General features: G+C 39.6%; 1 protein-coding gene across 2 annotated transcripts in view; it reads right to left on the bottom strand.

Moving 5' to 3' along the window:
- The window catches only part of ANO6 (anoctamin 6), a 194,512-nt gene that overhangs the window by 113,129 nt on the left and 57,291 nt on the right, over window positions 1-24,092 (bottom strand). For both annotated transcript variants that reach the window (XM_027035950.2, XM_027035952.2), the window contains one exon: window positions 4,354-4,433. In XM_027035950.2, the coding sequence (XP_026891751.1) occupies window positions 4,354-4,433 (80 nt within the window). The remainder of the gene's footprint in view (window positions 1-4,353; window positions 4,434-24,092) is intronic.

Below are 24,092 nucleotides of genomic sequence, written 5' to 3'. Positions count from 1 at the left end.
AGACAGACCAATGCGGGGCTTGATCTCATGAACCATGAATCAAGAGTTGGATGCTTAACCTACTGAGCTAACCAGGTGCTCCCATCCTCATTTTTTTTTTTTTTTTAATTTTGGAGAGAGAGAGTGAATACACACACACAAGCAAGGGAGAGGGCCAAAGACGGGGAGGGAGGGAGGAAGGGGGAAAGAGGGAGAGGGAGAGGGAGAGGGGGAGAGAGAGAGAGGGAGAGGGAGAGAGGGAGAGGGAGAGAGGGAGAGGGAGAGAGGGAGAGGGAGAGAGGGAGAGGGAGAGAGGGAGAGGGAGAGGGAGAGAGGGAGAGGGAGAGGGAGAGGGAGAGGGAGAGGGAGAGGGAGAGAGGGAGAGAGGGAGAGAGGGAGAGAGGGAGAGAGGGAGAGAGGGAGAGAGGGAGAGAGGGAGAGAGGGAGAGAGGGAGAGAGGGAGAGAGGGAGAGAGGGAGAGAGGGAGAGAGGGAGAGAGGGAGAGAGGGAGAGAGGGAGAGAGAATATATCTCAAGCAGGTTCCATGCTCAGCATGGAGTCTGATACAGGGCTCAATGTGAGACTTGATCCCATGATCCTGGAACCATGACCTGAGCTGAAATCAAGAGTCAGATGCTCAGCTGACTGAGCCACCCAGGTGCCCCTCTTCATTCTTGGTTCAGCCTGCTTAGTTCTGCAGACTCTACTTCAAAGTCTGAACTCTACAAGGTTATCTGTAACCATTCCCCAGCCTCACTTTGGCCAAATTCCTTTTCCAGAGGCTGATGCTTGTCATCATGAAGCCAGTTTATTTTCAGGACACATGTCCCTAAATGATGGCCACCAATCACAGGGTTCCAAAACATCTGGCCATGTCACCATTTCCTTGACTAGATCTCCCTTGAACTAATTGCTCTGAAAATTACAATGTTGATTAATTATAGTTCATCAACAAAAGAGAACAGATGTTAGAGAAGATAACAATAATGTCAGAGAAAAAAAAAAAAAACCACAGCATGGAGCTGAACACCTTAAACTTATACAGTGCTACATGTCAATTATATCCCAATACAACTGGAAAAACAACAGTGTGGGAAATATTCAGGATAAAATATTAAGTTAATAAAGCAGATTATAAACAGGTTTTCACTGGATTTGAACAAAATAACAAACCAGGATCAAGATGGTGTCCTACCACAACGAGATCAGCTAGTTACTCTCTGTAAAGTCAGCATTCAGCCAGGCCCCTTACACCTTGAGCCCCACCCACACACCCACCCCACCTCCAGGTGGGGCTACGTCACAAGCTTTGGGGTAGCAAGAACACAGGCACTTTAGGTCCACATCTCTGTTCACAGCCTAGTGTTTCAGATACTTTGGCAAAACTCACTCTCCTCGATCTGCGAAGTGGAATGAGAGGCAGAGAGGAACAACACAGGTACGCAGGGGACCTGGCATCGATGGACAAACCCTGCAGGGACCCGGAGAAGGAGCGTCGGGGTGGGCCCTTCCGAGAAAGGCGGCCTGCTGTCTGTCTTGGAGACACCCAGGAGCTTCACAGTGGCATTTATTTACCCATGATTCACGCAGGCTATCAGCAACAATGGCTTTGCCTGACTAGTCACATTACAGACACCTGAGCTGTGAAGGAAAGCTTTAATGTGCTTCTCACGCCGGTAACCAAGGCGCCCCGACCAGCACTGCTCACTTAGGCCTTGTTTTAAATGGAAGAACAACAGAAATCCTGAAGGAAACAAATAATGATAAGCATTTTGTTCTCCATGTTGGCCAGACTATATAAATACACTCCGCTGTATGAAAACACTAGGCCTTGATCCTTCTAAAATCTGAATGACTTGAGAATAAGGTCTGAACAAGCACGGTCTGTGCCTCACTTTATTTCAGCTCACCTCCGCAAACGGAAGGTGCACCTTCCAAATGCCAGACGGAGAAACAGCACGGATATTTCAGCTCCTTTTACCACCTTCCCCACCTTCTTTCTGTTTTCAATTTTGCTTTGCGCCAGGCTCCCTCTGCTCCTGGGTTTGTACTCTTGCCCCTGTTTCTGATTAAAATTTTTTGGTTTGGATCAGCTTACCTGGTTTTGTCCTGGCATCTGCCCAATCCACCTGCCTACACGCTGGAACCACCCGTTCTCACTGATGCTGCAACTTTCTGCCTACAAAAAAGGCTACCCTTAAACATCGTGCTGGATTCCCTCGAGTACTCGGTTCCCAAGACACTTTATACATCTCCTGTTTGTTTTCCAAGGAGACAGCAGTTTGGGAAATACACGTTTACTGGAGAACTGGAAGTGCAGGGGCTCTAGTGATGTGATGAGAAAATACCAGCAGCCATGTACATGTAACCCAAAGATGTGGCACGCAATAAGCATCAGATGTGTGAACATCTATAAAGCACCAGAAAATCAGACTCCTTACTACGCATGGTAGGACACACAATTAGAGAAAGAGAATAGCTGGATTTAGAAATCTTGTTATCAACCACACATATAAGGAAACCATGATTAACAGCTTTACCTGCACTAATGTGGTCTAATGATTCTAGATATTCTTGAAGTATGACAAGGAAAAATAAAAATATGGGGATTTAACTTAAAAATCTCCTTTCAGCTTGGGTGTTCTCAGACCCATTGTTAGGACAAATCTCTCAAAATAGAAGTATATTCTGCACTCCTCAAGTTCGATGCCTGACTATTCTTGCTTAGGCTTCACCCTTGGAAAGGAAAATGCAGCAGTCAAGAAGTTAATGCTGAAGGTTGAATAACATCACCAGTGTAATTACCAGTGTAGACTATCTATTGCAAAGACATTGCTGAGGCACGCCAATCTCAAACATCATCATCTACTAAAAGCTGTTCTTGAGAAAAATACTTTTATTTTTGCACAGGGAATCAGTGTGAACTATATAGGCGTTTACCAAGCACATCGACACTTTATTGCACACAGCTCTTTTTAGACTACCTATAGTGCTTAAAGAGTACCAATAAGAAGCAGTTAGAAAATGAAACAAGAAAGGGCCAGCTCCACGAGTCTGTGCCAATTTCACATTCAAATGTGACATATCTGTGTCAATTCTGCTTTAGGGGCTCTAACTGTAGAAGTTAGAAAAATTGCAAAGTTGCTCTGCTACTTTAAGATACGGGAATATTGGTGAGCGTTCACAATTTTCCTTCACTGAAAATCTCATTGAATATAACAGGGAAGTCATTGAATACTATGCCTTTCTATTATATCCAAGTGCTTTTCACAGTAGGCAATCTTCTAGTACACCACAGGAGTCCCACACTGTGAAATAAAGTGGCATTGTGGATATAGTTTTATGGGCGATCCCTTTTCAGTCCAGAGCACTGCCTAGTTTCCTTACTCTTGTTTCAATTGAGTAGGTAATCCATAAAGAATGAGTGAGAAGAGGAAAAACACATAATGAGTTCTTTTTTTGTGTGTCTTTACCAATAATACAATTGTGATCTGCCAATTACTAGAGTGGCGACCGTATATCACACTTTGAAAAGAAAGCAAAAAAAAAAAAAAAAAAAAAAAGATTTTTGCATTGCTAACATGGTAGCTGAACCATTTACAGCAAGGGGCAAAAATAAGTAAATCTAGGTGGATCCTGGCATGCTTTTCCCATACATTTGGGGCAATAATATGGTACATGAGTCAGAGAAACACTTCTTCCCATCCCCCTCTTCAAATGAGCCTAATATAAAATCTATTTAGTAAGGACATTCTGCACAAGGCATCCTATGTGCTTAATTTTCTTTAAACAAGGCATTAATAAAACCACAGTAGCATCTAATAAGATTTTTAATTCCTCGAGGGTAGGAACCATGGCTAATCTTTAATGAGTCTAATTTAGTGAGAGCATTTAGTTCCCCTCTTGGTAGGAACAACCAATAAAATATTCCTAGCCCTAGAAGATACATCTATACAGGTTGTATGACTGTAGGCTCCAGAGTGAAATGGGAATCAGACTGGTCAATGCACCTATATGTGCTCAGTAAACACTGGTTTCCAGAGTTGCTAACAGCAGAAACGGATACCAAGGCTATTAATGAACGAAGGAGGAGTCTGGGCAGTAACAATGCTACTTTCCTGCAGAAAGAGTTCCCATTTGCTATTTACAAGCAGTATGAAGAACAAGCCTACAGAGCATGATGCCAAGGCACTGTATGTAGTTCAGTAACTTGTCCCCCAGAGAACTGGAGCTTTAAATACACAGCCACTGCAAGTGAGACAGTGCCAGATCTATGGGCGCCAAAGGCAAGATTTCACAAATAACCCTTTTCTCCATTTTGTGAGAAATCTCTTGCTAACCAATTCAAATTTAAGATAGAGTAGGAGTACTTACAAATTCTGGGGTTTGGAAATCAGGCTGACTTTCCAGTGTTCCAAAACTGGAGACAACTGTCTGTTCAAGGTTTTCCAACACTAAAAATAAACAAATAAATAAAACATAACTTTCACTGGCTCATACACTTTTTTTGCCTTTAAATCATCAGTACAGGCTTAACAACTGTATTTAGCATTTATGGCACACCTCTAAGTTTACATTATTTAACATTTTCAGTTATCAGGGACACTCAAAATCTTCAGTAGCTATTTCATCCACTGGACAAGGCCATGTTTCTAGGATACTCAGTCTTAAAAAGCTGTAGGCTCAATCTATGCAAAATCATTTATCTTCTACATGGAAGGACACAGCAACTATGTTTACAACTATGTCACAAAACTCTAGCTTAGGAACATTTCAGCCTGTTGATACTCTTTTTTCAACTACATCTCAGGGAACTGATGTGGAGTCATTTTGGGGTAGCAATTTTCTGTTTTAAAATCTGTTGAATAGCACGGATAGAAATACACTGGGAGCCAAATAAAATTTTCTAATAGGGTATATCAAGAAAATGAAAAATAAACAGGTAAAATTAATTTTAGCAAAATGATTTCTGTAACCTGATATACCCAGATTACCATTTAAACATGTATTCAGGGATAAAAAATAGTTTCAAACAGAGAGGGAGGCAAACCATAGAGAATCCTAAATACAGAGAACAAACTGAGGTTGATGGGGAGGAGGAGGGGAGAGGGAAAAATGGGTGATGGGCATCGAGGAGGGCACTTGTTGGGATGAGCACTGGGTGTTGTATATAAGCAATGAATCACGGGACTCCATCCCCAAAGCCAAGAGCACACTGTATACACTGTATGTTAGCCAACTTGACAATATATCAAAACAAACAAAACAAAACAAAAAAACATATATTCAAGAAGAGCCACTGGGTGGCTCAGCCAGGTAAGTGTCCGACTTCAGCCCAGGTCATGATCTTGTAGTCTGCAAGTTTGAGCCCCCTGTCAGGCTCTGTGCTGACCGCTCAGAGCCTGGAGCCTGCGTCAGATTCTGTGTCTCCCCCTCTCTCTCTGCCCCTCCCCTGCTTGCACTCACTCTCTCTCTTTCTCTCTCTCAAAAATTATTAAATAAACATTACAAAAATAGCAAAAAAATAAACATGTATTCAATATAAAAATTTATTAGTGAAATAGTTTACGTTTTTTATACTAAGTGTTAGAAAGCCAATGTGTATGTTATACCCACAACACATCTCAATTTGGACTGGCCACATTTCAACAGGTTAACAGCCACATGTGATTAGTGGTCACTGCACCCTGTGGAAGGGATAAAGGAAGCAAATCCAGAAGCTGGGTTGTTCTGTGAGACACCGGTCTCACCTTGTCTACAAGTTCCCGATATAAATAAAAGGGACTGTTCCAGATGAAAAGATAAGGAGAAAACAAAACAACCATTTGCAGTGCATGCTTCTAGACTGTATCCTGGTTTAAACAGACCAGATATAGAAGACTTAAAAACAAATTAGAAAAATGTGAATATTGATTGTGTTGGATTATATTCAGGAATTATTAGTATTGATAAGTGATGAGGGAGCATAAGGCAGCCTAAGGGCAAAGTACAAGCTAACAGCAGCCACCCCCCACCCCAGGGGAGATATGGTGATATTCCTCAGGCACTCCTGGCTGCCCAAGGACAAAGGAAAGGAAAGGAAACAAATGGTTAACTGACAGAGATCACAGTCACGCAGGCCATGAGTCTCCATTTGTCTCTCTACAAGTGTCTTGGTAAATTATAAGCAAAAGGTAATCTTATCAATAGACTAATCTCCAGTAACCTGTAGACTCAGTTTCCTGGAGCCCCAACATCACCCTCCATAGTGATATGGGGAACAAAGGCAAGAAGAAAATGGCAGAAACCATTAAATTTCCTTATAACCTACAGCCCACTGACAAATACTTCTGGCAGACAGAGTAAAACTTTTCTCCAGGAACCCCCTACCATCCTGATGTTAAGGCCTTACTAGAGGAAAAACAACCTTAGCTTGACAACAGCAAGTCCTGAGGTATCTTCCGAGTCCTCTTTACCGAGTCCTCTTTACCGTATCAAAGTCCCTTTGGAAGCCTCCCTTTGGTCTTTACCTCTCTCAATTCCATAGTATAAAACCAGTCACTCTTCACAATCCCAGCACAGCTCTTTCTGCCCAAGGGTCCTGTCCCCATGCTTTAATAAAATCACCTTTTTGCACCAATGACCTCTTCAAGGATTCTTTCTTGGCTGTCAGCTCTGGACCTCATTATCACCCCAAACCTCATCAATAAGTGTAACAATGTAATCTGGGCTATGTAGGAAAATGTTCTTAATTAAAAGAACTTAAATATTCTTAAATATGTAAATGTGTTTAAATAAACATTAAGCATTTAAGTAAATTAAATAAATGTTCTAATTTATCAGCAGGTCTAGCCTCTTCAATAAATCAATCACATAAAAAAGGCAGACATTTAAATAGCCAAAAGAATATAACTCCAATGTTTGTTCCCCCCCCCCCCCCCATCACCAAACAATTAAACTGAATTCTGATGCTATCTACCTGAAGATAGCATCAGATTCCACAGGTTAAGGGCTTAGTCCCCCAAGACAGCCACCAGTAAGTCCCAGGTGGTTACCTGCCTGTGCTTCTGACTGAGCGGCTATAAATCAAAGGCTCCCACCACCCTCTTCTCAGGTTGATTAATTTGCTAGAGCGGCTCACAGAACTCAGAGAAACATTTACTTACATGTACCAATTAATTATAAAGGACACAGATGAACAGCCAGATAAAGAGGTACAAGGGCAAGGTATGTGAGAAGAGACACAAGGCTTCAGTGCCCTCTCTGAGGCCACTACTCTCCTCATACCTGTACACATTCACCAACCTGAAGCTCCCCAAATCCAGTCCTTCTGGATTTTTACTCAGGCTTCATTACTTAGGCATGATTGATTGATCACTGGCCTTTGGCAACTGACTGAATCTTTCTTCTCTCACCTCCTTGGAGGTCAGAGGGTGGGACTGAAAGGTTCAACCCTCTAATCTTGTGATGAGTTCCCTTAGCAACCAGCCTCCACCCGGGGCTACCTTGAGGCTTTCCTAAAGTCACCTCATCAACATAACAAAAGGCACCGTTACCTACTTCATCACTTAGGAAATTATGTGAGTTGCAGGAGCTCTGTGCCAGGAACTGAGGAAGACCAAATATATATTTCTTACTATAAATCACAATATCACAAAAACCATTAGCAATATGGGATACTCAACTGAATCCTAATTTGGACAAGCCAGCTGGAAAGGACATATTTATCAAAAATAGGAAGACTGAGTATGGAATAAGCATTAAATTATGTTAAGAAATTACTTTTAATATTATGAAGTGTGATATTAATCTTGGCTTTGTAGTGACTTTTTTTTAATGCATACTAATTTAAAAAAATCCACTAGAGGCTTTTGTGAAGGAAAAGGTTGAGTCCCTATCAATCCAGAAAAATTCCCTTCAGTGGCCCAAAAGAAACCTTAACCAGGAAGATTGATTAAAAGATTTCTAAGTGACTATTTAACATAACCAAAACATCAGCCAACAATTCAGCTACCAAATAGTTAGGTTTGGCACATCATTAAGATGGCACATCTTAGGTTTGGCACATCTCAATATCTTGATTAGATTTCAGATTTACTCAGAATCTTGCCCACTGTATCTGATCACTGTATACCTATGCACTGGAAAAAAAAATGCCAGTAGATAAAGACAACATAAACAAGTGATTAAAAACTAACTTCATCACAGGATCCCTAAAAGTAAACCAAGGCAGAAACAAGAAACAGATCAGGTGAACCAAGGCTTACAGAACTTCAGGCAATACCAGAATTAGGGTGCTTGCCTTTGAGAACCCTATGAGAACTATGGCAGTTACTGCACAGTCTGTCACACTTAGACAACTTGTACCATAGCAAACTGGTTTATTCCAACATCAGAACAACAGTGGTCCAAGATAATTACCTTCTTGAAAGCCGCCTCTAGAACTTGCTAAAATGTGTTTATACTAGTGGCTATGACACTCTTTTAAACTGGTGTTTTGCAGCTTGGTTTACATTGAGAAAAAAAACTAACCTTTTTATAATATTTAGATATGGAAAAATTATGTATGTGGTATTCATGATACGTTGGTGTTTTGGGAGAGCCAGCAAGTCAATGAAACATAATAAAGCAGATATTTTTTAAAGGAGTATTGTAAATCTGATGGAGTGATCCGACTTTTGCATCTTATCTGGATTACTTTACAATTAGATGCCCAATTTATCTATCAGGAATCTGAGGTCAAAAGATAGGATGGAGCTGCTATGGATTTTTCTTTTCTTTTCTTCCTTTTTCTTTTTTTCTTAAGGGCAGGCTTAAGAAAGTTTGCATTTGCCTAAAGACAGAGAAGAAACAAGATGTACTGCCCAGATGTTCTATCAAAGTAAAGGTATCTATGCAGTGTGAAAGGGTTTGTGAGAGAAAATATAGAACTATTTATAGTTTTAGCTATTCTGCTGGTAATGGAAACTAATAGATTCACTGCTTAATGTCAACACAAAGGAGAAACTGTAAATTTGAGTGAATAAAAACAGAAATGGCTTTAGTGAAACATCATCTAGGTAGAACAAAGATGCAGCTGCTGCTCTCGTGACCTAATACAGTGCTGAGAAGCAAATGATTTATGATGCTAATATGATAATTACACCTCCACTACTGAGGGCTCCCGTTACTGTTTGATAGTCTCATTTCTGGTAATCTAACACAGCTGAAAAAGTTCATTTCTCAGCAAAAATAGTCAAAATCAAGGTGACACTTTGAGGACTTTTTGTGAAAAATAGGGCAGAATCAGGGAGAAAACATTCTAATAAGGTAAAAATGTTAATTTTATTTTTTTCCTTATGTCAATCATTTTTCATGCACTATCTTGAAATGTATCTTTAATATTGTCACCATGACTCACTTTATACAACCCAAGTAGCACCATGAATGGCTTCGTGATTAGTTCATTTAATTTCAAGCATTTGGAACATAAAAGTATGTTTTTGGGACCTCTATTGTATGTAACTTTCGTTAAAAAGCTGACTGGAGAACTGAAAACTAGTTATTCCAGTATCGTGAAAAAACTTTAGTCTTGACCTGTCGGTGGAATTTTGTATGGATGTACAATGAAAAGACAGCTGAAAGTCAGGTTCAACTGACATTCACTACGTTGTTTATAATTTTACACAGCCGTTGTGCTGTTTGGCCCTGGTGAAGAACCAGGCAAGCAAGTTTCCCTCTTCTTGAGAAAAAGAAATTGAGACATGATGAATATTAATTTTAAGCTAATTAGTAAGCTAGACAGATTTATGGAGTGCCAAAGGAATACTGTGGAAAATACTATACACACACTTAGCAACTGGTTTGTGTAGGTACAAGCCAAATAATTGAGGGTTTGGGGCAAAAGAAACCCACTAAATTTCTACTTTTCCTAAATTTTATAATCACATCACAATTAGTTAAAAGCAAAAGAATAGCATATTTTAAAAACTATCAATACAGTTAGTATAATAAGGTTAAAGCAATGTGGTCATTGGTGGTACCAGTCCTGACTTATTCGGCAGAACAAAATGAAGGGCCCACTATCTAGAAGTCTAGTCACATTAATGGGTTCATAACAACACAGTGGAAACCTCACCAGAAAGCTGCAATTCATAGGAGTATTTGTCTATCAATTAGAAGAAATGGAGTAACTAACACTTTTTATTTCATATGCAAAATCAAGAACTTCTACAGCAAAGCCAATTGGAGACTTATTTAAAGTGAGGGATAAAAGGAGACATTATCTATAATTTTAAAACATAGACCATCTATTATTCATCAGAAAACACAAAAAAGCCTTTCAGGAAACTCATAAGTAAAAGACAAAGTGCCTGATAAGCGGTGCCCTAGCAATAAAAGTAATCAGAATTAGGCATTCAACACTTTATCTAAGAGGACAGGCATGGAAGTCAGTGGGTCTAAATGGTGATTCGTTGCCACTGAAAGGATCAGACACACAATGAACGTAAGATAGACGGCAGATAAAAATAGATGAATTTGGTGCAAAGGGCACTGGACATGGTTTAAGGGGACAGACTGAGTTCAAGTCCTGATTCTACAATTTAACTACATTCCCCTAGCCATTAACTTAGCCTCAGTTTATTTATCTGGAGCTGGTAGTAAAATTACTTTCCCTTGTTATCTCACGGGGCTGTGCAAAGGATACAAATGACAATTCAAAAGCATGTTGTAAAAAAAAATACAGCAGCATATAACCATAAATTAAGTTCATGTACACAGACCCAGAGATATGAAAAAATGTAAACAGAAATCTCCTGAGTGTCTTATTTTGTGCCTGGCACTTCTAAATGTCTGATCTTATTTAATCCTATTTTTGTCTTTGTTTTCACAGATGATGAAAATTTGAGGTTATGAATTGCCTAAAGTCAACTATCAGAATAGACCAGAAATGACACAATGAGAATCTGAATCTGTCCACTTCCACAACTGAACATCTTTTTGAATATACTGATTTGTCTCCTGGGCTGCTGTGAATAATTCCAAGGGGCTCACCACTGCTAAATGTAACCTGATAAGGAATTAAGATAGTATTGCACACATAAGTCAAATAAGTATTAACAAATAACAGACTAATGTATCTTAAAAACTAATGACACAATAGTGAAATTTATTGATATAGCCAGCACAATTAGAACTAATGGAAAAGCTCCACAAAATAAGAAAACAGATACAATACTCAGGCAAAGGGCTAAAGACAGGCATGTGTCAAGGATGGAACCAGGTGACAGGAGTACAAACATCAAGATGAAAAAAAAAGTACAGAAACTGTCTTCAGGAATTCCACGATCTAGTCAATGTACAATTAAAGAAATATCAAAGGAATGGCCCATTCACCTTGAAAATGAGGATATATTCATACATCCTGATTGGGAAGGATGCCTAATGATGTGCCAGGCAGTCCTGTACCTGAAACTCTTTTCCCATTTGTCTAGAAGCCTCTGAAAACTGGTCTCAGCACATATCTGATATTTGACCTGAATGCTACTACCCAACCACCACTATTTTTAAAGTTAACTACACACTTGAGCCACCGTTTCCTATCACTTCATACTTTCCAGGTATTACGTGGACCCACTTCATCTTACAACCCACATCACTGTCATCCTGTGGTAGCCATAGTTGGTCGCCAGGTTCCAGTACCTCTTTCTCTGGCCTCAGTCTAGCGGGATCTACTGTATTTTGGTGACAATTAGGTAGGGGAAAATCTATTTCTCATATTATCCAGAGGTTGTAAGCCTGTAGCTTACAGACCCTGTTGTATTAAATGAGATTCTAAAATGAGGCCAAAGAGTCACCATAAATGAAAAGAAAGTTAATAATGAAACATAAAACATAAAGACAGAAGAGTTTCTTTCAAGGCTAAGATGGCTGTGTTTTACCACACAGAAGAGTGGACTTGAACTGTAAGACCTCTACACAGTATAACTCTGTGGCTTCAGGCACACCACTTAACTCTAAATTTGTTTTCCCCGTCAATAAAAGTGCAAATTATAATTCCTACATCACAAGGTCATTGTAGAGAACAAATTAACTGATACATATATAAAAGTGACCTGAAAAGTGTGAAGTACTATATAAATATTGGCTATTATTTTTTTACTTCAATCTTTAATAAATTCTGGCATTCTTAACCTTGTTAGGCACCAATTTTTCCTCCTCACTTTTTATCTGGACTATTTGCTTTTGTTAATAATAAAATAAGTTCAAATGTAAAAAAAGATAACATTAATTCAGCAAATATTTTTTTAATGACCTCAATGTCCTATGCACTGTTGGCTACTACTTACGATGAAATGAAAAGAGATAGGACTCAGGAAATGTTTCCTTATGTTTCCGAATCTGGATGGATCATTTTTTTTACCCAGTTTATTACTGGCATTTCCACTCAATGATGGTAATATTTTAATGGGGGAAAAAAAGTGACATTATCCTCAAATCATTTCTGCAATGCAATTTCAAATTCAAGTTGATGGTTTCTATTAGAGTTCTATCTTTCCCCTCTTAAGGCAAAAGTGCTCTCCCTCTCAGATGATTAGCTGAAGGGGAAAGAAAAAGAGGCAAAGGAAAAACGTCATTCATGAAGATGCCAAGTTTGTTAGGGTAAGCAAATTTTGACTCTGTTTGAAACTCAGTCCTATCCATCAGGTGATTTAGAAAATTACTACATATTCTTCCCACATTATGATAAAAATGGCCTTGTTCTGAAGGTTCCCTCTGTTGGGCTTGCCTTTTCTGATTAACGTATTGTATTGGCATCAATTCAACTGCCTAAGCCAGAGCGGGAGCCATTCTTCACTTGACGTTCACAAACATCACTTGACGTTTGGTGGGTCACCAGATTTTATCCTTTTTATATTTAACCTCATCCTAAGGAAATTCTATCTGGTATGCACATCCCTTCACCCTCTCCCCGACCCATATACACATTTTACCCTTTCTTTACCTTTTTATTTCAATGTCACCATTTATGTACCAAGTTAAGTTACTTGCCTCGACTTCATGCTCCTATAGGACTTTGCATTATCTAGTAAAACCCGTCAGACCACTATAGGTGTCCAAAAACTCAACTGCTGATTATTAAAATATAGTATTTTTCAGTTGGTCCTCTAGACTATGGAAGAGAGAGAAATAAAAATGAGTGATTATAAACAAATTTGCAGCTTACACTGGACAGGGTATCAAATAATCACATGGTAGTTACTCATTCACAATTGGCCGCCACCACAGAAGACAAAATCTGGGGAAAACATAGGGGTCCACCCCCCATCACAGTGTATGGTCCTGACTTGTTTTTCTTCACTACTGGACCATGAGCTCCTAGACGAAAAGTCATGGTCTTATTCTACTTTGTCTCCTCAGAATTTGAAACAATACCTAGTATATAACAGAGGCTCCATAAGTGAGTGAACCAATAATGGAATGAATTATAAACTCTTTGTCATTCTAGAAAAGTTACTAGTGTTCTTCAATTCTTCAGAATGTAATATAATTACTTACATAATGATAAAAGAGTTTTTGCACTTCCAGAAACATATTGCACTGGGCCACAGGGAGGTATGTTCACACTCAGAGCAGGCTAATAACATACTGTCCCTCCAAGATAATATTCTGCAAATGTTTTGATGATATTTATGAAAAGGAGGATCTCTGCCTCTCCTCCAACCTGCCCACTGCTCTAGCAATGCATCAAACAGGAATGTGCTTCTTCCCACAGGACAAGGGACTCCACAGAAAAACAAAAGAGGGACAGTGTGAGAAGTAAGGGTGATGATTCAATTTCAGAAATACCAAACAAAAGCTGTGCTGTCTAGCTAACAATAGGTTTACAACCTATTGGAAATATGTACGAACACCGCTACCCCACAACGGAGTCCCCAACCCTTGGACACTTCACTTCCTGGTTCTTCCCCTCTCTGTTTCACAGGCTTATTTTCATGGGCTTTACAATAAGCAGGCACCAAAGAACCGAAGTCCCTGCATCACCTCACAGGAATGTACATTTGTTCCATTCAGACTACTTTTTGCCTTACATGGGCATAGGCAACTTCCGGGCAAGGCTGTCACCTCTGTAGTACTCAGCCAACGAGGGCAGGCTTGCACACTAGGAGATAAATTGTCTGCTGTAACTGCCCCGAGTGTGCCTATCATCAGACACCCGCTCTTGCAAGAACACTGATTAAGCCTCACTTCACTGTGCTCCGAGTCTCCATGTCCCTTCTTTGGTTGGGTCAGTGGACTTATTTCTCACACAGTTCAGTGAGGGCATCTGATGCTAGGGCATCTCACCCTTCCAGCCCTATCCTGGTGGCAGCTCTAAGGATTTCTTCCATCGACACATATTATTATTATATTATCCCTGAGAAGAGCTCTGATAAGCATAATTTTCTTTGTCTTGTTATATTTCTAGGATTAGTGTTTCAGCTCCTCTTATGCACTGCCTCTCCCTGTTCCCACAACCCTCCCTCAATAATTCAGCCCCAAAAATATACCTGGAAGTTAAACTTGTCTCCTTTTGGAGAGCTGGGAACAATCATCACATTATTCATTCTCACATCCCACCCAGATTAGCTAATGCTTTACAGAAAAGCCCAATGTATGTCACAAACCTCTCAGATTCCAACTCATTAGCTCCTTTACCATCTTAAAAATTTTTTATTGTAACATACAAAAAAACAGAAAAAATGCCATTTTCACAATTTTTAAGTGTACAATTTTGTGGCATTAATTCTGTTCACAAATTGTGCAACCATCACCACTATTTCCAACACTTTTGTTAATCACATCAGAGACCTCTGTAACTGCCAAGCAGTAACTCCCACTTCCCCCTGCGCCCAGGCCATAATAATGTCTCATCTACTCCTGACCCTATGAATTTGCCTCCTAGATATTTCATGTAAGTGGAATTATATAATAATTGACCTTTTGTTTCTGGCTTATTTCACTTAGCATGATGATGTCAAGGTTCATCGTGTTGCAGCATGTGTCGGAAATTCCTTCCTTCCTATGACTGAATATTCTACTGTGTGTGTGTGTGTGTGTGTGTGTGTGTGTGTGTGTGTATAATAAACCACATTTTATTTATCATTCCTTCATCTGTTGATGGACACTCGGGTTGTTTCCACCTTTTGTCTATTATGAATAATACTGCAGTGAACAATGGCATACAAGTATCTGAGTCTCACTTCCAATTCCTCTGTGTATATACCTAGTAATGGGATTGCTAAAGCATATAATAATTTTATGTTTAGCTTTTTGAGGAACCACCAAATTATTTTCCACAGTGGCTCATACTATTTCACATTCTATCAGCAATGTATCTACTTATTGTTGCTCATGATTTGGGTGTCATGTCTAAGAATCCACCGCCAAATCCAAGGTCATAAAGATTTACCCGTTTTCCTCTAAGAGTTTTACAGCTTTAGCTCTTATATTTAAGTTGTTGATCCATTTTGAGTTAATTTTTGTATATGATGTAAGGTTGAGTCCAACTTCATTCTTTGTGCATGTGGAAATCCAGATGTCACAACATAATCTGTTAAAAAGGTTCTTCTTGGTGCGCCTGGGTGGCTCAGTCGGTTGAACATCCAACTTCGGCTCAGGTCATGATCTCACGATCTGTGAGTTCGAGCCCTGAGTCGGGCTCCGTGCTGACAGCTCGGAGCCTGGAGCCCGTTTCTGATTCTGTGTCTCCTTCTCTCTCTGCCCCTCCCCTGTCCATGCTCTGTCCCTCTCTGTCTCAAAAATAAATAAGAATGTTAAAAAAAATAAAAATGCGAACCAGGAAGAACACCAACCTGTTAACAATAAAATTTAAAAAATAAATAAAAAGGTTCTTCTTTCTTCACTGAATGTACTTGGCACACTTCAAAAATCCATTGGCCGTAGATGTATAGATTTACTTCTGGACTGGTCTAGATGTTTACCCATATGTTATTACCACACTGTTTTGATTACTATAGTACCATTGAAGTAAATTTTGAAATCAGGAAATGTGAGTCCTCCAACTTTGTTCTTTTTCAAAATTGTTTTGGCTATTCAGGGCTCCTTACAATTCCATATGAATTCAAGTCAGCTTTTCCATTTCTGCAACCTTCACTATTTTAAAAAATATTTTTTTAAAAATGTAGACTTAAGAACATGAGTAATAATCATATAACTGAAGAGTGCTTTTACTTAATTTTACCAACTTGATATTGTTTTTTAAAAGCTTGGCTAAGACGGTTTATGTTCTATAAAGGACAAGTGGTATTAATTATAGAAATATGTTCCAACAATTGAAAAGTTCCAATCTTGGAAAGCTATTACTGTCACTTCACAGTTCAACTGGTCTCCTCCTAAGACCCTCAGGGTTCCCAGCTGAATGCTACCCTAAGTTTGCAGTTAGTTATAGTTCAGCTAAAACCTGGTTCTAGTCACTGACCTGTCAGTTCCCAGATTATAGTGATTATACATGCCCTGGGGATCAAAGAAGATACCCCACTTAAATTTCTATTGTCCTTAAACTTAAAGCACATTGAGTTGTAACTCCACGCTTAACCTACCAGAGTAGGTCTGATTTCAAAATCAGTTTCTGAAGCCTAGGAGGGATGAGAACATATAAATGCAAGAAAAAAAAAATTATAGGTCCATACACCCTTATCCAAAATCTTTGATGCCCAAACCACTGTGTTTCAAAATAAGCAATATGTATACACTATATGCACTCTCAGTGGGATCTGGGACAGCACCCCTTACTCAAACAAAGTCATGTTTTGCAGCCAAGAATATGAGCAGTCACTCTAAATGGGATAAATAAAATATATTAACAGTCTCATGCTGGTGGAGGTCGGGTTTCTCCACCAAATGAGTTCAGATCTGTCAGGTGTTTGTTTCTGAGTATAGCTGACACACAGTGTTATATCTGTTAGGTTTTATAACCAAATGAATTACCAAAAAATTTCTTTGCAGCACTTTCTATTAAGTTTATTTACCTATTTTGAGAGAGAGAGAGAGAGAGAGAAAGTGAGGGGAGAGGGGTTCAGAGAGAAAAGGGAAAGAGAGAGAGAGAATCCCAGGCAGGCTCTACACTCTCAGTGCAGAGCTGGATGAGGGGCTCAAACTCATAAACCATGAGATCATGACCTGAGCTGAAGTCGGACGCTTAACCAACTGAGCACCCAGGTGGCCCTCTTTTCAGCACTTTTTAGATTTTTGAATTCTAAATAAGGAACTGTGAAATTTTAACTATTAAGAATGTATTTAGCACACAAAACAGAAGAACTCAAAACCTGATTACACAGCTTGTCATATATACACAGAGCAAAAGGCTTGCAACTGCCTGAGAATTAAGGACTAGGAAGAATCCCATGGGTGGCCATCATCTGTCATCATCTCGCAAGTTGAACGTTTACCAAATCAGTATCTTCCCAGTAATCGGCTACAAAAAAAACTCAGAGAGTGAACCTTAACTTTGCATAAAAGGAAAACCAGGATATAAATTATCAAATTGACAGAAAATAATGACCAATACCTAATATTAGCAAAGGAGCATGGAATACATACAGATTTTGCTAATGTCAGGTCGTATGAGTTTCTGGTTGGCAATTTGGCAAATGTAGCAAAACCTTTAATATTAGTCATACTCTTTGTCTTACAATTCTATCTCCAGGAAACAATTCTTGCTTAAGTCAATGAAAATATAGCTACTGGTAATACATAGTGCAATTATTTAAAACAATTTTGTAGAAAAATATTCACACAAAATTCTAACAATGTACTTTAATGTAAAAAAAACAAAAGCAGACTATAAAACTGCATTTAGGGGCACCTGGGTGGCTCAGTTAGGTAAGCGTCCAACTTTGGCTTAGGTCATGATCTCACTGCTCGTGGGTTCAAGCTTCATATCAGTCTCTGTGCTGACAGGTGAGAGCCTGGAGCCTGCTTCAAATTCTGTGTCTCCCTCTCTCCCCGCCCCTCCCCTGCTCACATTCTATCTCTCTCTGTCTCTCAAAAATAAATAAAAACGTTAAAAAACATTTTTAACTGCATATAGTATATGCCGAAAGAATTCAAAGCAGGAACTCAAACAAATATCCATATACCCTGTTCACAGCAGCATTATTCACCACAGCCAATAGGTAAGAGCAGACCAAGTACTCACCTGCACATGAATGGATAAACAAAATATTCAATGCAGTATTATTTAGCCTTAAAAAGCAAATTCTGACACATGCTCCAACATGGATGAATCCTAAGTGATTCATGATGCTAAGTGAAATAAGTCAGTCACAAAAGAACAAATACTTATCTGATATCCCTAGAGTAGTCAAATTCAGAGACGGAAAGTAAAACAGTGGTTGTCAAGGCTAAGAGGAGGGAAGCATGGGGAATTGTGTTTACTGGGTATAGCGTTTCAGTTTTCTATGATGAAAAAATTCCAGAGATGGATGCTGGTGACCATTGTACAACAGTGTAAATGTACTTAACACCGCTGAACTGTGCATTTAAAAACAGCCACAATGGTAAGTTTTAGGTGATGTGCCCTCTCCACAGTGAAAACAAAGTACTGTATAGTTTAAAAAAATAAAACAACAACAACCTGCTAACAATTGTGGATGAAATTGTACAGGTTAGCAGGTGCTGGGGGTCCTAAGACAGAAGAGCAGAAACAAGATCTATCATATGCTCTACCCTCCTTAGCTGGAGAGCTCTTTGAAGGCTTAAATCCATACCTGCTGTCTGTGATGGCAGGTGTAGAGGGCTTTCACAGGGCTAGGGCTCTTATCACCTTGCCTATATTTTACCTCTCCCCTTTGCCAGGAGCCATTTTCCAATAAACTGAAGTGTATATAAAACAAACAAAAGGGGTACCTGGGTGGCTCAGTCAGTTAAGCTCCTGGCTCTTGGTTTCAGTGCAGGTCATTTTTGATGGTTCATGATTTCAAGCCCCACAGTGGGCTTCATGTTAGCCGAGATGAGCCTGCTTGAGATTCTCTCCCTCTTTCTCTGCCCCTCCCCCATTCGCACTCTCTCTAAATATATAAACTTTAAACAAACAAAACCCTATATATACTGTATGATCTAAATTTCTGTGGGGTAAGAATAAATTTAAGCAAAAGATAATGGGTAATGGGATATCAAGTGTTTTCATTTTCTTATTATTTGCCTACGTTTTCCAATTTTCTACAGTGAATAAAAAACATGAACGTGTTAAGAAGTAACTCAGTCTTAACTACAAGCCAAGTTCTTGATTGTCACCCTCTAGTATACCTTCTCCCCCCCCGCAAAAGACTCGCTATACCCAAATCTCCTCCATCTCAGTAGATGGCCCCCAAATCAACCAAATTAATCAGACCAAAACTATTGGAGTCATCCCTGGCTCCTTTCCCCCATACCCTTGCATTTAATTCCTCAATAAATCCTGTCAGCTGAATTTTCAAAGACTACCCAAATTTTAATATTTAAGTTACTTAAAAAAAATTATGTTTATTTACTTTTGAGAGAGAGACAGAGAGACAGAGAGACAGAGTGTGAGTGGGGGAGGGGCAGAGAGAGAGGGAGGCACAGAATCAGAAGCAGGCTCCAGGCTCCGAGCTGTTAGCACAGAACCAGAAGGGTAGCTTAAACTGACAAACCATGAGATCATGACCTGAGCCAAAGTCACTCAGCCAACTGAGCCACCCCGGCGTCCCTGATTTAACTTACTTAAATAACAGACCCAGAAAGCAGCTACTTCTCACAATTCCCATAGTGCCTAGAGACTACCAGCTAACACTTAAAGAGTGTTACATTCCAGTGCTTGTTTTATAGCTAAGTTCTTTTAATAAATATTATATTTACCTTTACATCACCAATGAAGAGGCAGAGAGAAGTTGCATATTTTGTCCAAGATCACACAGCTGATGAGCAGAAGAATCAGAATTTGAACCTAGAAGCTCATAAACTATGCCTGTAGCCATATGACACTGCCCCGTGGCCTTTGGAAGTTGCTCTTTCACATTACTCAGGTCTCTGTTCAATATCCCTGCTTCAGAAAGGCTGTCCCTGAAATCCTAACTTTTCCAGCTCTAAAGAAGAGCCACTGTTCTCTGCCACCTTGCCCTGCTGTACTTTCCTTTAGTACCTAATAATATCTTCATTATTATATATTAGGAGAGTTCCATGAGGAAAAGACTTCGCCTTGTTTCTAACTGAATCCCAAGCACAGCCGAATTCCCTAGAACAGTACCTGGGCCACGTTAGGTACTCCATTGTTACCTGCTGAATGACTTACCAAATGGATGCATAACTTCTATATAGCTGGCTGCTGGAGTCAGACCTGAGTTCAAATCCCAGACCTACCACTTCCTAACTATGACTTTGAACAGTTTATTCAACCTTTCTATGCCTTGAAGTCTACACCTGAAGAATGGGAATGACAGTACTTACTCTTGGGGTTGTTTTGAACATGAAATAAGTTGTGGCATGTGAAATGTTTAGCATGGTACCTCCACATATAAATACTAGATGAATATTAGCTACACGTATTATATAATGAAAGGGGGGAAAATGCTATGTTTGAACCTTCCTGAAGTTCTTTTCATTTTTTTTAAAAAGGGTTACAGCCTTTGGACTATGCCAAGAAATTAGAATGCTGACAGCAGTTTATTAAATGTTCTGTTACATCAAAAATTAGGAAAGTGGGGCACCTGGATAGCTCAGTCACTGAGCGTCCAACTCTTGATTTCAGCTCAGGTCAGGATCTCAGGGTTATGGGATCAAGTCCCGTGTCAGGCTCTGCGCTGAGCATGAAGCCTACTTAAGATTCTTTCTCTCTCTTCCTCTGCCTGGCTTGCACATGAGCTCTGTTTCTCTCTCTCAAATAATTGATAAATAAACAAAAAAAACAAACTTGAAAAAAATTGGTTAAGTGTAAATTCAGTCTAATACGGAAAACAAAGAGGATTCAAGAAACATGTAAATCCATTTTTATGCATTCTCTACTGTATTATTACTTAGATATTTCTAAATCATGCTCATAACTTAAATTTTGGATGTATGGGCATATTTTTTAAGCTGCTGGTTAAATAAGAAACTGGGAGGACAAAAATTCCTTCCAAATGGATTAGTTTTAATAGTGCCACATATTATTTTAGGCTAAAGAGACCCAAATGTCTATATGGTTAAGGTGATTTAAATTCATATTTGGCCACTGTCCCTTGTGCTGCCACTGCTCAGCAGAAACACGACAGAGTCAAGTGCAACCCTAGCAGCAAAGACCTCATCCTCTTGCTTTTTACTCTTCTACAGCCCAGTGGCCTTCGGGGAAGTGAGCACTCAGACCCTGCTCCAGTCATGCCCTTCTGCTAAAGCAGTGGTGGGAGGGATGGCCATCCTAACTGCTGAGGATGCAGGGAATGTGCTATGAGTAGGTAGCCGTTTGAGGGAAACAGACCCTGGATGGGGAGAGAGGAATCACAGCAAGAAGCACCCCTCAGACAAGCGCCCTCCAGTCGGTCCTAGGGAATGAACCCAGGCCCTCTGCTCCACAGAAAAATAACTAACTCTGTGTGTCTCTTTCTTTCATTACACTCTGATTCTGTAACTTGAAATACCAGCTGGTAAGGATCTCCCAGTACTCTTCCCATAGATGACATGGGGCACAGTGATGGGGGTGGGGAAGCAGGCAGACCCAAACAGGAACATTCCAATCCTAATTTGGAAACTCTTAATTTAATGGGCTGGAAGGCCATTTCTTTTAGAATCCCATCAGGGACTTCAATCATGTGATCATCCTCCAGCTGGCCAGATGCAACTAAAGAGGTTCAAGTGTTTCTACTCTAGAAAATACCACACAGTAGTTATTTGAGATTGTAAAACTAAACAGATCACCTGAATGTAGCTAAATCACCTTAGAGATGCGAGGTATTTCCAATTTTTCAAAATCTGCATTTAACATGCTAATTACAGAAATACTAATACAAATGACTCTTAGAGCAGATTGCCTTTCCCTAGGGAGTAATAATCCTGAGGACTGTTCCAGGATCAAATGTCTTAAATTACCAGTCCTTTGTGAGTTCATCTCAAGCCTGCTTTTGTCCTTATCCCCTCCCCTTTTTCTGTGTACCAAATTTATATAAGCATCAGGCTTTCACACAAAATAACATCAATCATTTTTGCAGCATGCAACATGAGCTAAGCATTATAGGTTAGAGATGTAAAAATGTTAAGACATTCACATATGAAGGTTTTAGGTTAAAAAAAAAAACAAACAAGCAAGCAACATACAAGTGACCATCCAGGGAGAAGAGATGCCACACAAGGCTCGGAAGGTGCTCCTGAGCCAGCCTGGCTGGGGGGTTGGAGGAGGTAGGTGGTCCCTACACCAAGTTCTGAGCCATGTACAAGACATAAGAGACCATCTAAGAGGCTACTAAGAAAATCCAGGCTGGAACTAACATAATGATGGTGGTAGTGGGGATGAAGAGAATTAGATGGAGTCCAGGGATATTAAGGCCTTAAAATCAACAGGCCCTGCAGGTGACTGGGGAGGAAGGTTAGAGACGCCCTGTCTTGGGAGTCCTGCCTGACCCGGGCAACTGGGTTCGCCAAGCAAGACGGGCTTTTCAAATCTCCAACTTCTCCTTTACCGGTTTCAGTAAGAAATCTTAACCTTCTGATTTGTAGAAAAAGTACAAAACTAGATGCTTTCAGAGAGAAACATCATGAAGTTCCACTGCCAAATCAACCAAACTACATTCATTTATTCATTCAACCACCAAGTATTTGGTGCCAGCACCCATCAAGGTTCTGGGGCTGCTGCAGTGATTGAGGACCCTGCTTCCCACCCTCTCCTCCTTGGCTTGAAGATTCCTCCCACACTTTGGTTCCCGTTCCCACTGGCTTCTTTCTAGAAGACATTCATTACTTTTTCCTGTGACTTCAACCTGCTCTTCATTTGCCCCTTGTTGACATTTTTCATGCTCAAAATTCTTCCAGCTCAGATAAGGGAGAGGGAGAGAGAGGAAAAGAAAAGAAAAGAAAAAAAAGAAGAGAAGAGAAGAGAAAAGAAAAGAAAAGGAAAGGAAAGGAAAGAATAAAAGAAAAGAAAAAAGAAAAGAAAAAGAACAGAAAGAAAAGAAAAAGAACAGAAAGAAAAGAAAAGAAAAGAAAAGAAAAGAAAAGAAAAGAAAAGAAAAGAAAAGAAAAGAAAAGAAAAAAGAAAAGAAAAGAAAAGAAAAAGCCCCTCTCCTTGGGCACTGTGACACTATCAAAATGTCAAATGTACATGTCCTTTGTCCCCACAATTCCATTTTAGGAACTTATTCTACAAAGATTCCTGTACACACACACACATATATAAGGAATGCACAAGTAAATATGTACAAGTATGTTCAGTATAGCATAGTGTGAGAAAGCAAAGATTTCCAAATAAAACTCAAAAATTTGGAGAATACACTACAGCACAATAGCAGACTACATACATCTGCTTTATGTGAAGAAAGGTCTGAAATACACAGGTAAAAATACAAGCTTTAGCAGACTATATGGCAATAAGTCCAATTTTTGGAAAGTAAATGTGTATCAATGTATGTATGTGATAGCACATTCACAGAAGAACCTGCAAGGATATACCTCAAACTATTAACGGTGGTTATATATGAGGGAATGCAATTATAAAGACTGTTGTCAGTCATATTTGTATTTAATTTTTAATTTTTATTTTTAATTTCAGAAAGAAAGCAGGCATGTGAGCAGGGGAGAGGAGCAGAGGGAGACAGAGTGAATCCTAAGCAGGCTCCACACTCAGCACTGAGCCCAACATGGGGCTCGATCCCATAACCCTGGGACCACAACCCAACCTGAAATCAAGAGTCAGACACTCCACTGTGAGTCATATTTTACATGTTTTAAACTTTTACAATGAGTACATATTGCTCTGATAACCTAAATAAAACAATAAAGATAAGAGGCTATCATAGAAAGGAAAAACAACTTTAATCAGCCTTTTCCACTGCACCTACTACATTACAACACAGTCCAAAATCCTTAATACTCTTGCCAGGGCTTTAGATGAGCTGGCACCCCTCTCCCAGGGATTCCACTTGTGACCACCTGCCACCTGACCCTGGCTA

The sequence above is a fragment of the Acinonyx jubatus genome, chromosome B4 (genome assembly GCF_027475565.1).
Source record: "Acinonyx jubatus isolate Ajub_Pintada_27869175 chromosome B4, VMU_Ajub_asm_v1.0, whole genome shotgun sequence".
In the NCBI taxonomy this organism is placed as follows: domain Eukaryota; kingdom Metazoa; phylum Chordata; class Mammalia; order Carnivora; family Felidae; genus Acinonyx; species Acinonyx jubatus.
This window is presented reverse-complemented; position numbering and strand designations above follow the sequence as displayed.